General features: G+C 50.1%; 1 protein-coding gene across 1 annotated transcript in view; it reads left to right on the top strand.

Moving 5' to 3' along the window:
- Window positions 1–15,569, top strand: part of Ptpru (protein tyrosine phosphatase, receptor type, U) — a 54,612-nt gene that overhangs the window by 17,676 nt on the left and 21,367 nt on the right. The window contains exons 8-16 of the mRNA XM_013034934.1: window positions 319–428; window positions 724–925; window positions 1,299–1,401; window positions 4,020–4,293; window positions 4,949–4,985; window positions 5,599–5,737; window positions 8,291–8,320; window positions 8,756–8,913; window positions 14,483–14,673. Coding sequence (XP_012890388.1) covers window positions 319–428; window positions 724–925; window positions 1,299–1,401; window positions 4,020–4,293; window positions 4,949–4,985; window positions 5,599–5,737; window positions 8,291–8,320; window positions 8,756–8,913; window positions 14,483–14,673 — 1,244 coding nt within the window. The remainder of the gene's footprint in view (window positions 1–318; window positions 429–723; window positions 926–1,298; window positions 1,402–4,019; window positions 4,294–4,948; window positions 4,986–5,598; window positions 5,738–8,290; window positions 8,321–8,755; window positions 8,914–14,482; window positions 14,674–15,569) is intronic.

The raw sequence follows: 15,569 nt of genomic DNA, 5'->3' as shown, positions 1-15,569 counted from the left end.
ACTTCAAACATTGTCCTTGGCCAAATGCCACCTGCACAGCAGTGCAAATTCAGCTGCCCTTTTGGAGGACTCAGGAGCAAGCAAGTGACTATGAGATGTTGCACATGGGTGCCTTGAGGCTTTCTGCGTGCCATATCATTTAGGCCCAGTGAGGGAAGGAATAAGTCACCCTTGATTTATAGCTGAGGGAACCGAGTCTCAGACAAGTTGAATAGTACAGGTGATCCAGCTACGAAGTGGTAAGGCTGGGATGAGAACCGTGTTATTTAGAGCCAAAGCCCACTTTCCTCTCTCTGCCTTGGCCTCTTCCCCTCACAGTGCCTGGTGGGATTGCAGCTGAGTCCTTGACCTTCACTCCACTGGAGGACATGATTTTCCTCAAGTGGGAGGAGCCCCAGGAACCTAATGGCCTCATCACTCAGTATGAGGTGAAAGGGGACCTTGGGTGGGAGGTGGAGGTGGGAGGAGGAGGCCCAAGGGGAAGCCAGAGGTGGGTGTCTTGGTTCCTTCTACTCTGAGTACTATCACAGGGTCTGTGACCTGTGGGTTTTGGACAGGGACCCTGGGCGTGGAAAGAAGAGGTAAAGTGCCCAGAAATAGACCTGCTGGGCCTCCCTCTACCCAGTGCACCCCTAGCTTCCCTGGGACATGGCAGATGTCAGATGGTTGGATCAAGGCTGCCCATCTCTGTCCTTGTTCCCTCTCTGTCCACCCTGCCCTCAGATCAGCTATCAGAGCATCGAGTCGTCAGACCCAGCGGTGAACGTGCCAGGCCCGCGACGCACCATTTCCAAGCTTCGCAATGAGACCTACCACGTGTTCTCCAACCTACACCCGGGCACCACCTACCTGTTCTCTGTGCGAGCTCGCACTGGCAAGGGATTCGGCCAGGCAGCCCTCACTGAGATCACCACCAACATCTCAGGTGAGATTTTCTGACCCTGGCCCAGCCTCTGTAGGTGATCAATCCCAAAGCACCTGGAACACTAGGGGAAGGGAGTGGGGGCATCCTGAGGGTGGTTACATAGGACCCTTGCTGAGGTAAAGGTCAGTTTTGGGATTGATGCCAGGAATTAGGGAGGATTACTTCAGAGGGGTCAGGAGACTATGATCATTGTAATCTAGGGTTGAGGTCAGAGGTCAGTGCCCAAGGTCCAGAATCAGGGAACTTTGGGTCAGAGGCAACAAGGATGCTAAGGCCCCAGAGGGGTCTGAGGATGGAGCTGGATGGGGTGAAAGGTCTGGTCATTCTGATCTGGTGGTGAGGCTACATACCGGGTCCCTGTGTCCTTTCCCAGCTCCCAGCTTTGATTATGCCGACATGCCGTCACCCCTGGGCGAGTCCGAGAACACCATCACCGTGCTTCTGAGACCGGCCCAGGGCCGAGGTGCACCCATCAGGTGGGAAGGCCTGCACAGAGAGGCCCCTTCTCTGACCCAGAGCCTCATCCCATGCCAGCTCCCTTGCTGCCCTCAGCCTGTCAGTGGGGCTGAGTGGAAGAGGTCATCCTGGGATCCTGGACAGGTAGAAGCTGATGGTCACCCCCCACCCAAAGCCATGGGTGACTGTCATGCTCTCTAGACAGTGTCTAGCCTAGAGAAGAGACTGTCCAGGCTTTTCTAGGAGGACTTCCCTCAGATACCTGGGAGGAGTGAAACTCTGGGAGCTCTGTATCTTCTAGCTCCATCCCTGGAGATACAGGGATGGGCTTTTCAGAAGGCTCGTGCAGCTGTTCAGACAGGGCTGTCTCTAGCATTGCTGATGGTATGGCTTTCACCTTTTCTCTCAAGAGGAAGGCGAGTTTGCTCAGGCATGCTAGCTGCCTCTTCTGGGGACAGGTATGAGTGGGATGAACCCCAGGGTGGGTGTGTCTTTTATGATAAAGATGTGGTATAGCCAGGCACTGGTGGCTCACAACCCTAATCCTACCTACTCAGGAGGCTGAGATCTGAGGATCCCAGCAGATAAATCTGAGAGACTGTTGTCTTCAACTAACTAGCAAATAAATAAAACAATAAAAAGAAACAGAAGGTGGATCAAGTGGTAGGGTACCAGCCTTGAGAAAAAAAAAAGCTGAGTGAGGCGTGTCTTTTTGGGGGACTCTGAGTTCAAGCTCTAGTACAAGCACACAAACAACAATATCAAAGCCATGTGATGTGGTGTGATGTGTGGCATGGAAGTGTGAACGTGTGAGAGGCATGTGTAGGGGAGATAGGATTGTACGTGTGTGACAGCTTGAGGCATGTATGTGTACTCACTGCTGGCTAGACGCTGTGCTAGGGACTTGATGTGCACAGTCATTTTCGCCTTGTGGAACTCCATGCCTTCACTGTGCGTGTCGGGAAATTCACATAGACAACCCAAGAACTTGTCCCGAAGGTCCCATGGCTATGAGTGGCAAGGCTGGGATTTGGTCTATAGGTCTGTCTGCAAAGCCCATTTCTGGCAGCCACAGAGTCTCTCCATCCCTTGTGCCTACCCCCTTCCTCTGCAAAGGTGCATGCATGGCTTTTGGTGATGGCTTTTGATGGGGAGCATCAAGATCCCAGTCAGCCCCTAAACATGCCCTAGGTAGACCTTTGCTTCCTTCTCAGTCTCTCCTCCTCATCTGCTGAGTCTCCTCTCCATTTATTTACCATAGCAGATCTTGTCCTGAGCTGATTCCCAGAGCCACAGGGACACTCAGGAAAAAGTGGGGGCAACTGTGAGGTGTTTTGCTTTTGCTGGAACCCTGGACCCTTGTGTACCCGAGTTGGGGAGGTCTTGAAAACTGTCCTTTTTCCTTGTTCTCTTGTTGAATCCTGTGAACTTGACTAGTCAGGGTCCCTCGGGGATTGTGATGACAAGGGTGGGTGGGGGCAGAGAGGAGGGACATGGAGGAGGACAAGGCTGGATGACTGTGTGACCCAGAATGTCCCTAGCCTTCCTGGGCCTCAATTTTCTTATTCCATAAAGATGATCATTTAGAAGCAGTTAAGGTCATTTCTGGGTGACTTGGGACAGTGAGAAGTCTGACTCCAGCCTGGGGAAGGAAGCAGAGGTGGAAAAGAGCTGAGGCTGGTATTTACAATGGATTAGAAATGGGGAACAAGCTCATGTGGTGGCTTAAGCCCCAAATCACTGGAAAACTGCAGAAAAAAAGCTAGAAAAGTACTCTCACCCCCTCCCCCAATGCTGTCACAGAGAATGTCACAGACTGAGGTGTGCTGGCTCTGTCATGGGAAGTATTTAAATGTCTCACTGCTCACATAATCACCCTCATCTTTGTCCCACAGGGGAGTTGGAGGAGCTCATGGCACAAACCCATTCAGAAGAGAACTGAGATAAACAGGCCCGTAGCCTTCAGGAGTAGGGACAAGTCAGAGTGGGTGGGTGGGTAGGATGGGGGACAAGGCCTCAGATTTGCAGAAGAGAGGCTCATAAGGACTGACAGGGCACTTGAGATGTAGCTTCAAGGGTGCCCTTGTTTGCTTAGTGACCATCTTTTCTAATTGAAGTCAGTTCAGGGAAGACCAGATCCCCCAGTCCCCAGCACAGGGTCTCTCCTCCTAAGTAAACACCTGAATGAATGAATGAATGATGAGTGCATGAGTCTAGTATAACCCTGTTCAAAATTTACCAAGGTCCAGAAAGGAACCATTGGTAGCTTTGGATCAGACACCAGAGGATTGACTCACTAAGGAGGGAGGCGGGGGGCGGGGGGTGTGTGGGTCTTAAAACATGGTTTTACTGAGCAGGACCATGATTCCCTGGGGCTTGGAGAATGGCAGTGGCAATCGTGGACACACACCAGCTAACCCTGTCTGATCTTTGTATCTGCACCCTGGATTACTCCTATGTTTACAGAGGAATTAACAGAGGCCCCCCCGGGAGGTTAGATGACTTACTCAGCTAGAAAAAAAGACATAACCATGTAGGCAGTCCTTAGGGGCCCTTGATCCCGAAGTCCTAGGCACCAGAGGGATCTGCAGGTCACCTGGCCTGCTGTGGTCACTTGCACTGTCCCCTCCCTGTCCAGTGTGTACCAGGTGATTGTGGAGGAGGAGCGGCCGAGGCGGCTGCGGCGGGAGCCAGGTGGCCAGGACTGCTTCCCAGTGCCTTTGACCTTTGAGACGGCGCTGGCTCGGGGCCTGGTGCACTACTTTGGGGCCGAACTGGCAGCCAGCAGTCTTCCTGAGGCCACCCCATTCACCGTGGGTGATAATCAGACATATCGGGGCTTCTGGAACCCACCGCTCGAGCCCAGGAAGTCCTACCTCATCTACTTTCAGGCAGCCAGCCACCTGAAGGGGGTGAGGGGCCAGCTGGGCCATGGTGAGGGAGGTTGTGGGGGAGGTGGATGGAAGGCTGAGGATTCCTTAAAGCAGCTTGCCACAGACCCTCAGATTTAATTCCTGCCCTTCCCATAGCTCCACCTTCTTCCCTTGAGCTCTACCCTCCTGGTTCCAGGCTTTTCCCCATAGAGCCCTTCCTCTCTTCCTGAACCTTCTTCCCCAGGGCCCAGCAGAGTCCTCACCTTTCCTGAGGCCTGGCTTTCTATGCAGGCTCCTCTTCCCAAGAGGATCATCTCATCATCCTGCTTTTACATCTTCAGGCAAAAGCCTGGCCTTCTTCCAAGGCCACACCCCACTCTCCAGGCCCCTCCCACCTCAGATTGCACCTTCCTGGGTTTCTTTCCTTGTACCAGTCCCATACATGTAGGCTCCAGCCTCATTTATAAGGCCCCTCTATTCCTTCATGCTGTTTCTCTGCTTCTGATCTTAATCCCCCTTTCTTAAGTCACTGCTATATTTACAGGCTCCTCCTTTCTAGGTTCTAGCCCTTAGTTCTCCTGCCCTGGGTAGTGTCATGATCATTTGTACCTGACAAAGCCCTTGCTAGGCCCAAGAAACCCAGACTGAGGTTCTGTCCTTGGTGGCACTGAGATTGCCCTGTCTGTGCTTCCAGGAAACCCGGCTGAATTGCATCCGAATTGCCAGGAAGGGTAAGTTGGGTTGGTTCCTTCACTTCTCTTACCTGCACAGCTCTTGGGAGGTGGGTCTTCAGGACCTACCCTTCAGCAGGGGGAGTCACTGTGCTTGAACTTTGAAGGTGGGGGTACTGGTTCTGGTTTCTGTATCTATTCCTTTCCCTGTAGTGATAGAGACACTGGAGGAGACAGCCAGGTGCTTAGGGTGTAGGGACTATCCTCTTCTAGACATGGAATAGCGTTGGTTATGTTTTGACATGTCCTGACCATGCCATAAATACATACACTTGTCCTCCCTCATCTCACAGGAGGTCAAGAGGGGTGGGTCTGCAGGCCCCAAGTGTGCTTTCTTCCCTTCTGCTGGAAGCTAGGGGGACTGTGGCAGTGGACAGTCAGGGACCCACTCTTGCTGGGGAAACAGTTTTCACCAAACACTGAATACAGGATGCATGAGGGGCGTGGGGAAGAGACAGATCTGCTTGAAAGGCAAGGCAGTGCCTGGGAGCTGAGCTGGCCTTTGTGTACATGTTTGAGCAGCCAGGTTTGTTCTTTGGTACTCAGACCACTCTAGGCAGGGCTGTATGATGCCTGTGTCCCCTCTCATCATGTCCTGCTTTGCCCTTCCCAGCTGCCTGCAAGGAGAGCAAGCGGCCCCTGGAGGTGTCACAGAGGTCGGAGGAAATGGGCCTCATCCTGGGCATCTGTGCTGGTGGCCTTGCTGTCCTTATCCTCCTCCTGGGGGCCATCATTGTTATCATCCGCAAGGGGTGAGTGAGGCTGGTACTCTGGCTTACCTGTGGCTCCTGCCCCTCGAATGGCTGGTGGGCACAGAGGAGCATGGCGGGGGTTTGGTAGTGCAGCGATGTGGCATGTGTGTGGAGGGCTGCCAGCCTGGGGTATTTGATGTATTGGATGGACCTGAGCTGGGTACTGTGAAGCCAGAAGACTGAGCAAATGGAGTTTCCGCAAACAATATGGTTGCTGCAGGTCTAGGAGATGCCAGGTGTCAGCATCCAGGGCAGGGTGCTCTGCCTAGTGCCAAGAGCTCTGCTGGAAGCATGCACTGCCCTTCTGTGCCTGCAGGGGCTGTGCCAATAGGAAGGTACGAAGGTGACCTGACTTTGAATCCAGCCAACTTGTCTGTCCTGACCAAGTGGCTGTTGTGGTGGACCCTGTCCAGGGATATGATGCTCACTACCTTTCCAACCAAGGTGCTGAGCCATGTGTTTCCCAAGATCCCTTCCTCACTTGTTCTCTGCTTGGCCTGGGCTCTGACTATGGACAACACCACAGTCCTCCTGGGCATGTGACTGAAGCAACTGTCTTGTGCCCCAAGACTCCCAGCCCTTGTGTTGGGGTGGGATTGTTTTCTGGTGCATTTTATTCAGCTGCACTTAGAACTCAGAACTTAGGCCCTCAGAGGTTTAGAAATGCAGGGCATGGGATTCTAAGACTCTCAGAACGTGGAATTGTACACACCTAGAGCCTCTGAGGGAGAGTTACCAGGTAGTCTAGGGACATCTAGTCCAGTGGTTTTGAACCTTTTTTTTTTTTTAAACAACAGAACCTGTCTGCAAAACACCAACATAAAACAAAAAAACCCAAATAAATACAACCCCATAAAAATGCCCAAACTTTCTCTAGGGGTTTAAGTACACAGAGAGGAGTTAGAGGCAGGCGTAAGCTCTAGAGAACTTTCTGGTCTGCTGCCCCTATGCCACCACATTCCTAATCAGGTAACCCCAAGGCAGTGTGGCCTGAACATCTTAGCTTCCGAGCCCCCAAGGGGACAGTAGATCTGCCCAAGGTCACTCCAGAGGCAGAGCCAGCCTGGTCCCTCCCCACCTGGGCCCTGGTTCCGATAGCTGCTGCTGTTGCCGGGCTGGGCACACATGGGCAGGCTGGCAGTGCATTTTTGGGGTTTCCAGGAAAAGACAAGTAAGTTCTAGAGAGATGATGGAGAGCTGGCCAGGGCCAGCTTTGCCTAAAGCCAGGCACCAGCAGGAGAGTCAGGCTATGCCAAAAGAGAGGGGAGGATGGGAGTGGCCTATGCGAAGCTTCAGGCTCTGAGTTCCTTTCTGAGTCCCTGCATAAACTCATGGGACACAGCATTTTTAACGATCACAGAATGAGTAATTGCTGTGTTCCAGGAGCTCTGCACACACCATCCATTAGTGCCTTCCTTGGTTACTGGCCACCCATCATGTGCCAAGTGTGGTCTGGCACTCAGGATCCAATAGAGAATACTTCTTTCTTCAGTTCTGGCAGATCAAGCAAGTCTGATTCCCTTTTTACTAATGAAGAAACTGTAATTAAAGCAGGTAGCCATAGCTGGGTGCTTGTAGTTCACACCTAGCTTCTCAGGAGGCTGAGACCGGAGGATCATGGTTTGAAGTCTGCCAGAGCAGAAAAACCTGAGAGATTCTTATTTATTAATTAATCAGAAAAACAAAAAGCCAGCCTTGAGACACACACACACACACACACACACGCACACGCACATGCACACGCACACGCACATGCACATGCACACGCACACGCACATGCACATGCACACACACCTGGCCCTGAGCTCTCTCTCTCTCACACACAGAGCAATTTACCTACATAGCTCAGTGGAGGAGATGGGTTTTATTTGAATCCAGGAATACTAGGCAAGTGCTGGCCTTCCAGCTCAGTGTGAAGCTTTTGATCCATGCTGGGTTTCAGGTGCCCTACAAGGGGGCAGCCTGTCTCTGGTGGACTCCTCATCTAGGGGCAGTTGTGGGGAGGGCAAGCCCTAGGTTTACATGGACAACCTGTTGGATTCTCCTTCCTCCCATTCTCAGCTACTCTCCTTCCTAGGCTCTCAGGGTCTACAGGTGTGTGCCTGAGGGTGAGGGCTGTTTACAGGCAAGAGACTAGTTCTGGCTGAGTTTGTGTGTGTGGAGGGTACTCGTGTGTTTGTGAATACAAGTCTGCACATGATCCTATGTTTTAATATGTATGAATGTGTTTCCATGTGTGAGTGTGCATGGGTGTGCATCTGTGAGTGTGCATGTTTGGGTGTGGCATGCAGATGTGTCCTGCTCTCTGTATACACATACGACCAGGAATGCTATGGATCCCTCAGGCTCTTTACTCCAGCAGTAAGCTTGGGGAAGGTTCTAGATGGGCCTCTGCTCCTGGTCCCTGATGTCTGAACCTGGCTCAGGATGGGGAAGTCCTGGCCAGCCCCTTCCCTACTTTGGGAAGCCCAGGCTCCCTCCTGACTGGTGTCACTCAGCCCAGCCTTGGTTGGAACCCCCCATACAACTGCTCTTCTCTTTGCATGCTGCCAGGAGGGACCGCTACGCCTATTCCTACTACCCGTGAGTAGCTCTGCTGGCCCAGGTGCACCATGGCCATGCCTCTCACCCCGTCCTCTCTAGCTGGGCCTAGCCTAGTGTCAGCCCCACTCCCCAGCCACCTCTGCCTTGGGGTGTCTATTCCTGCTCTGTCTCCAGGCTTCACTTTCCGACTTGAGTCCGGGTCCCGAGCATTGGTTTTGTAGTCAGTCAGCTGCTCTTCTGCTTTTGCCCATTTCCCAAGTAGGGATTAGAAGAAGGCTCCAGGGTTGTAATTGCCTTTTTGTCTGTGTGTATATGGGTGTTGGTGGGGGTGGGCAGGGGCTGCTGCTGATTGGTTCTGGTGAGCTGGAGGGTGGAGGCTGAGCCTCTCTGCATTCTCAGCCCAAGACCCCCGACTGCTGGGTCTCCACTCTGCCTTGGAGTGTACAGCCCCACATACCCATCACCCTTCTTCAGGAAGCCAGTGACCATGACCAAGGCCACCGTCAACTACCGCCAGGAGAAGACACACATGATGAGTGCTGTGGACCGAAGCTTCACGGATCAGAGTACCCTGCAAGAGGATGAGCGGCTAGGCTTGTCTTTCATGGATACCCCTGGCTACAGCCCCCGAGGTGAGTGCTACCCTCCTCCCACCTCCCTCTTCCCACACCCAGCTGAAGCACCCACTGAGCGCCTGCTGCATACCAGCACTGGCCAGGAAACCCAGAGAAGAAGCTGGGGCGTGTTTGCTGTATGACTAGGGGAGCCTCAAGGAACTCAGCCAGCATCACAAGGATGCAGGATCCAGTGACAGTGGTCTCAATGAGCAGGTGCCGCTGTGGGGATTGGATAGGTCTGAGCAGCCTCACCATTTATTGAGTGCTTGCTGTGTGAGGGAAGGGGATCTAAGATATACAGGGGGATTGGAATCACACACACCTGGGCTGGCCTTTAGATCTCTGGCTTAACTGTGTGGCCTGGGACAAGTCACTTGATCTCTCTGGGTATCTGTTCCTTTGTTAGTTAACAAAGTTCTCTTTAAGGTTGGTGTGAGAACTAATAAGATAGTATATAAATTATGTCCATCTATATCTGGCGATCTGGATGGAGTAAATTTCCATTATGTGCTAGGAGTGTGTCATAGTCATAAATCACTTCATCCTATTTATGAGCTTTTTATCACTTTTTTTTTTCTGGTCCTGGATCTTGAGCTCTGGGTTTGGGCATTGTCCCTAAGCTCCCTTTTGCTCAAGGCTAGCATGCTACCTCTTGAACCACAGCCTCACCTGCCACTTCTTCTGTGATTTTTTTGGAGATAAGAGTCCCACAGACTTTCCTGCCCCAGCTGGCTTTGATCTACAATCCTCAGATCTCAGCCTCCTGAGAAGCTAGGATTACAGTCATGAGCCACCAGCTTTGCACCTTTGTATTTGATTTTGTGTCATCAAAGTTATGAAGTTACCAAAATGTAGCGTATGTGAGCGAATTAGAACATTAGCCAGGTGCTCCTCCCACTAACCTCTATTTCCATCTTAGACATAGGTAGGTCCTTGAAGTTTGTATTTATAATTTTCTTGTCTTCTGGGGATAGTTTTACTATGTGCGCATATGAAAATGCATTGTATGGTTTTATTCATTTTTCAATCTTTATTAAAAATGAAGTCATACTTTTTTACTTTTTGCTTATGTGGTGCTGAGGAATCCAACCCAGGGCCTCATGCATGCAAGGCAAGCGCTCTACCACAGAGCCACCTTCCCAGCCGAAGTCATACTTTTTTAACCTGACGTCTCATTTCTAATATTTGTCTATGTGTATGTTTTTGTTGTAGTTTCCTTACTTGTCTCAGATATGTCGTTTTCCATTGTATGACACAATTTAGTTCTTTATTCTGCCACCTGTAGCTATTCATTTGACTTCTGGTTTTGTTTTTTAAATCACAAATGAGGCTGCTGTGAGCATTCTTATGAATCTTTAGGTGCCCCTGGATATAGGATTATTAAAGTAGATTCTTTAGATGACAGAGTTTGTGCTTGTTTGATAGTGCTAAGTTGTTTCCTAAAGTGTCTTTGCCTGTTTTCATTCCTAGCAGTTATGCAAGACATTTTGTTACTCTATATCAGGATCAAAATATGCCAGTCTTTTTCCCTTTGCCAAACTAGTTTGTATAAGATGATAATTCTCTATGGTCCCAATTTGCATTTCTCTGATTACTAATGAGGTTGAACATATTTTCAAGTCATTATTGGCTATTCAGGTCTCTTCTTCCGTGAAATGCCTGTTCATGCCTTTCACCTAATTTTCTATTGGTTTTTTTCTTTTTGGTTGCTTTCTTAGTGGTTTTTAGGAGTTCTTTATATATTTAGGATAATAATCATTTGTCACATATGAATTGCAAATATCTTTTCCCAATTTGTGTTACATCTTTCTAGGTTATTTATAGTGTCTGTGAATGAGCAGAATGTTTTTATTCTAATGTAGTCAAATGCATCGGTCTTTTGTGATTTCTACCTTTTGTGTTCTCTTAAAGAATTCTCTCTCAACTGAGGCCACAAAATATTTTTTACTTTTTTTCCTCAAACTTTTAATATATTTCTCACTTAGAACTTTACTCACCTGGAATTGATCTTTTTTTTTTCCACCTAGGATTAATCAGCTGTATAGTGTCATTTCTTACAGCTCAGATTTCCCCTTCTGATTTATAGACACTCCACTGACAATCATCCATTCTTTTTACATGCATGAGGACTGGGTTCTGTTTCCTTAATCTCTTGGTGATTTCTATGCCCAAACCACACTGCTATTTATCATGGATCTGCCCGCTCTCTGCTCCTGAGTAGCTAGGATTACAGTTGTGAGCTGCTGGCCCAGGCTCAGGCTGTTTCTTAAGGGATGTTATTTTCTCATTGCAATTCACTGGATGGAAAAGTTTGAGCTGCTACCAGAGTGTAAAAGGGGGTGTCTCTTTTACCTGAGGGTGGTGGGACCCATTTCTGAGGAAACTCTGGGGATCCTCTGATGAGGATACAGGCCCAGAGAAGTCAAGGGACTTGAGTTAGAGTTGAAACTCAGGTCTTCCAAACCTAGTTTTTTTTTTCCTGGCCTTGACCCTCCCTGGAAGATCTCAGCTGTTCAGTGGTTATTCTCAGATGCTCCATACTTATGATGGATCCAGGAAGAGCATGGGAGAATCCTTGGCTGGTGCCTTTGAAGTTACAGGCCGGTTCTAACTCTTCTTCCCTCTCAGGGGCTACCAGCTATGGGTCAGCTGATGCTTGCATATGGAGCATGGGGTGGGTAGGAAGTTTGTCTCAGATTCCACAGCGGGATTCATGGATCAAGAGAGCAAGAAACTGTCTTGTGGGGGTCCAGGAAAGGAAGAGTCCTTTTGGGAACCTCTTTTTCTGCTAGCTTTGTTATAGAACATCTGTGCTGTTTTTGGTCTCCAGCTTGGATCTCAACCAGTTGGTGCCTTTTGTTGGTCCTTGGCCATTGTGAGTTCACTGTGGGGCTGCCTGTGGGGCTGCCAGCCCTTCAGGATCTTTAAGATGACCGTTCCAGTCCCTGCAGCCCTCATTTGCTCTGTTTTCCAGCTGGAGAACACTCTGGAGCTGCTAACAAAGGTTATTAGAAGCACCAGGTCTCTTGGGTTCATTGAGTTCTCTTATTCAGCAGAAGTCCTTGAAATCTTTGCACATATCTTATGTGTTTGCCATGAAAGCTGCTTTGAATCTATGTTTCAGGTCTTGGACCAAGAGTTTGTGGTGGAGAAGGACCAGGACTCTGGTCAGTCAGCCCTGACTTCCTGAGACTCAGGGACTTCCTCTGTTTCCTGGAAATGACTAATGACTAAGCAATAATGCCAACTGTTGCTATGAGCAGGTGCTCTCCATGAGCTGGTTGCCTTATGCATTGTCCTAGTATTTATACTGGATATTGGGTAGGAACTTTTAAAAAATCTTCATTGGACATGTGGAAATGGAAGTTTAGAGAGAGTAAGTGATGTCCCCAAGGACATGCAGGAGTAGGGTTTGATCTGAGGCCTGTCTGTCTCTTGAGCCTTCTCTCACTCTCTCCCTCTTATCTCCTGAGGATATTTCAGGAAACAATAAAAAAAGCATCCTCTTCAGCAGAAGGCATTTGTGAATGGTCTACATCCATTCAGCTATTGGAGATATAAAGTGAACCAAACCAAACATGTCAGAAGTCCTGCAAGGTCTTACACAGGGAAGAAGCCTGTTTGTTTTCATTTATATCAAAATTTCACACTCTTTTAAATCAAAGAACCCTTCCTTCTCCTCCTCCTCTTCTTCTTCCTCCTCCTCCTTCTCTTCCTCCTCCTCACCCTCCTTCTCCTCCTTCTCTTCTTCCTCCTTCTCCTTTTCTTCTCTTCTTCCTCCTCCTTCTCTTCCTCCTCCTCACCCTCCTTCTCCTCCTTCTCTTCTTCCTCCTTCTCCTTTTCTTCTCTTCTTCCTCCTCCTTCTCTTCCTCTTCCTCCTCCTCCTCTTCTTCCTCCTCCTCTTTTTTTTTTTTTTGGTCCGGTCCTGGGGCCTGAGCTCTGGGCCTGGGCGCTGTCCCTCAGCTCTTCAGCTCAAGGCTAGCACTCTACCACTTGAGCCACAGCACCACTTCCGGCTTTTTTTTTCCTTTTTGCTTATGTGGTGCTGGGGAATTGAACCCAGGGCCTCATGCATGCAAGGCAAGCACTCTACCACTGAGCCACCTTCCCAGTCCCCTTCCTCCTCCTCTTCTTCCTCCTCTTCCCCCTCCTTTCCCTCCTCTTCCTTGTCCTCTTCCTCCTCATCTTCCTTCTACTCCTCTCTTTCTATTCATGGACTACCTCAAAGTCATCTAGCCTGTCTGGTATTTTCTAGAACGCACTTTGGCTGCTATGACATGAAGCCAGTCTCTTTCCTTCCTTCATTTCTCCCATCTGTGAGAATAAGACTGTGGGGGCATCCGGCCACCCCAGTTTAACGGCATTTGAGCTGCCTTCCAGCTTTAAGCAACCAAGACATCTAGATAAAATACAGGAAACAATTGTTTCCAAACGTGGAACTCAGGGAGTTCAGGACTGTGACTCCTGAGAGGTGATAGAAGAATGAGGGAGGTCTTGTCCTAGCCTTGACTTTCTATCTGGAGGTCATTTCCATACCAGAGAGGGATGCAAACAGAGAGGGCACTCTTCCTGATTTGGCTTGAGGAAGCTGAGCTGTTCAGGGCCATCTGCCCTGGAGATTCTGTGTTCATTCTGCCAGTTGGTCACTGAGTTGTGAGTTGGGTACTGGGGAAGGCTTCCCCAGAAGGGGGTCTTTTGGCTGCGATCTGAAGGATGAGTACAAAGCCACTGGGTACAAAACGTAGGGGGAGAAAAGGGATGGAGGCAGGGAACAGCCTGTGTGAGACACAGGGAATGGAGGGGCACCTAGGACCCCAGAGTGTCCCATGGCCCCTGCCAGTTCAGGCCTGGCAGAGAATGGCCGTGAGAAGAGCTAAGGGCACTGTGAGTCCCTGGCCTCACCAGGACGGGAGGAGGGAAATGAGTGGGAGGAAGCATCCAAGGTCCAAGGGACAATGGAGGCTTTCTCACCCTCAGACATGATCTCTAGAACCAGGGTGCAAGGCTGAGCTGGAGAGCCAGGAAGGGGTTATATCTGGGGGCCCCAGGGCTGTGTGTGGCACTTTGAACTCCTCACCCTGGCCCCTTTGGCTGGGCCCCAGCCCAGGCTGACAATGGAAACGCTGTCACAGGGGAAACACTGCTATTCAGGTGCCCAACATTTGTCTGTGGAACGGGCCGCGGCAACTAATTTTGATTGGCTTCTCTTTGAATGTGGGAATTTCTGGGAGTTGCCAGTGTTGCAGATTGTTCCCTGGAAAGGGAGAAGGAGGGGACGTGTGGGGGCTCTGAGGCCTCATGGGGTGAGGCCTCCTGGGGTAGGGTGGGGATGTCACAGGATGACAGGGTGGCAGGGCCACAAGGCCCTCCAGAGGTCACCTGATGTGACAGGCCCATTTCACAGATGGGGAACCTGAGATATGGAAGGGAAAGTGCTTCTCCAGGGTCACACAGGAGCTCCAGGGACCTGTCTAGCTACTCTCTAAGTTGGCTGTGTCCCCTGTCCCTTGTTCTGTCCTCCTGGGTCATCTGACCCCCAGGCTAGAGCATGTGTGTCAGGAGCCCCTGTCTCTTCTAACTACAGGAGACCAGCGCAGCAGTGGGGTCACTGAGGCCAGCAGCCTCCTGGGGGGCTCACCACGGCGCCCATGTGGCCGGAAGAGCTCCCCGTACCACACAGGGCAGCTGCACCCCGCGGTGCGTGTGGCCGATCTTCTGCAACACATCAACCAGATGAAGACAGCCGAAGGCTATGGCTTCAAGCAGGAGTATGAGGTGCACGCACAGCCTGACCTCCCCGGCCTCGCCTGACTCTCTTTTCTTTGGATCTTGACCCTGGAGACCCTCAGCCCAACCCCAGTTGAACCCTTACTCTAACACTCTCTGAAGCAATCTTTTTTATTATTTATTTATTTTTTGGTGCTAGTTTTGGGGCTTGAACTCAGAGCCTGAGTGGAGTCCCTGAACTTTTGCGCTCAAGGCTAGCATTCTACTACGTGAGCCGCTGTTCTGCTTCTGACTTTTTGGTGGCTAATTGGAGATAAGAATTGCATGGGCTTTTCTCCTCAGATCCCAGTCTCCCAAGTAGCTAAGATTATAAGTGTAAGCCATTGGCACCCAGCAAAAGCAACCTTTTTTGAGTTTGACCCTGTCCCTACTCCTAATATCAACTGACCTGGTTTCTCTCTGACATTCTAATTCTGGTTTGATTTGTGAACTTAATCCTCATTTCATTCTCCGTGTTGGGCTTGATTATGATCCTATCAAAGTAGTCTCTACTTTGAATTGGGTCAAGGTCACCCACACTGACTTTGATCTGATGTTGACCCTGACTTGAATCCTAAACTGTGTGTGAATGGCTTGGGTCCTATCCTCCTTCCCTCTGGACCATAACGCTTATCCTAATCTTGTGTGCATGTGTGTGCGCACGTGCGCGTTCACTTGTGCTAATAGTGTAGCTTGAATTTAGGGTCTGTGCACAGTCCCTTAATTTTTTCACTGCAGTGGTGCTTTACCACTTAAGCCATAGTTCCACATCTTACTTTTTGGTGGTTAATTGAAGATAAGAGTCTTACAGACTTTCCTGCCCAGGCTGACTGAACTATGATCCTCAGATCTCCGAAGTAGTTAGAATTATAGGTGTGAACCACCAGTATCTGGCTTCTGTATCC

Source organism: Dipodomys ordii, unplaced genomic scaffold, assembly GCF_000151885.1.
Source record: "Dipodomys ordii isolate 6190 unplaced genomic scaffold, Dord_2.0 Scaffold6, whole genome shotgun sequence".
Lineage (NCBI taxonomy): Eukaryota > Metazoa > Chordata > Mammalia > Rodentia > Heteromyidae > Dipodomys > Dipodomys ordii.
This window is presented reverse-complemented; position numbering and strand designations above follow the sequence as displayed.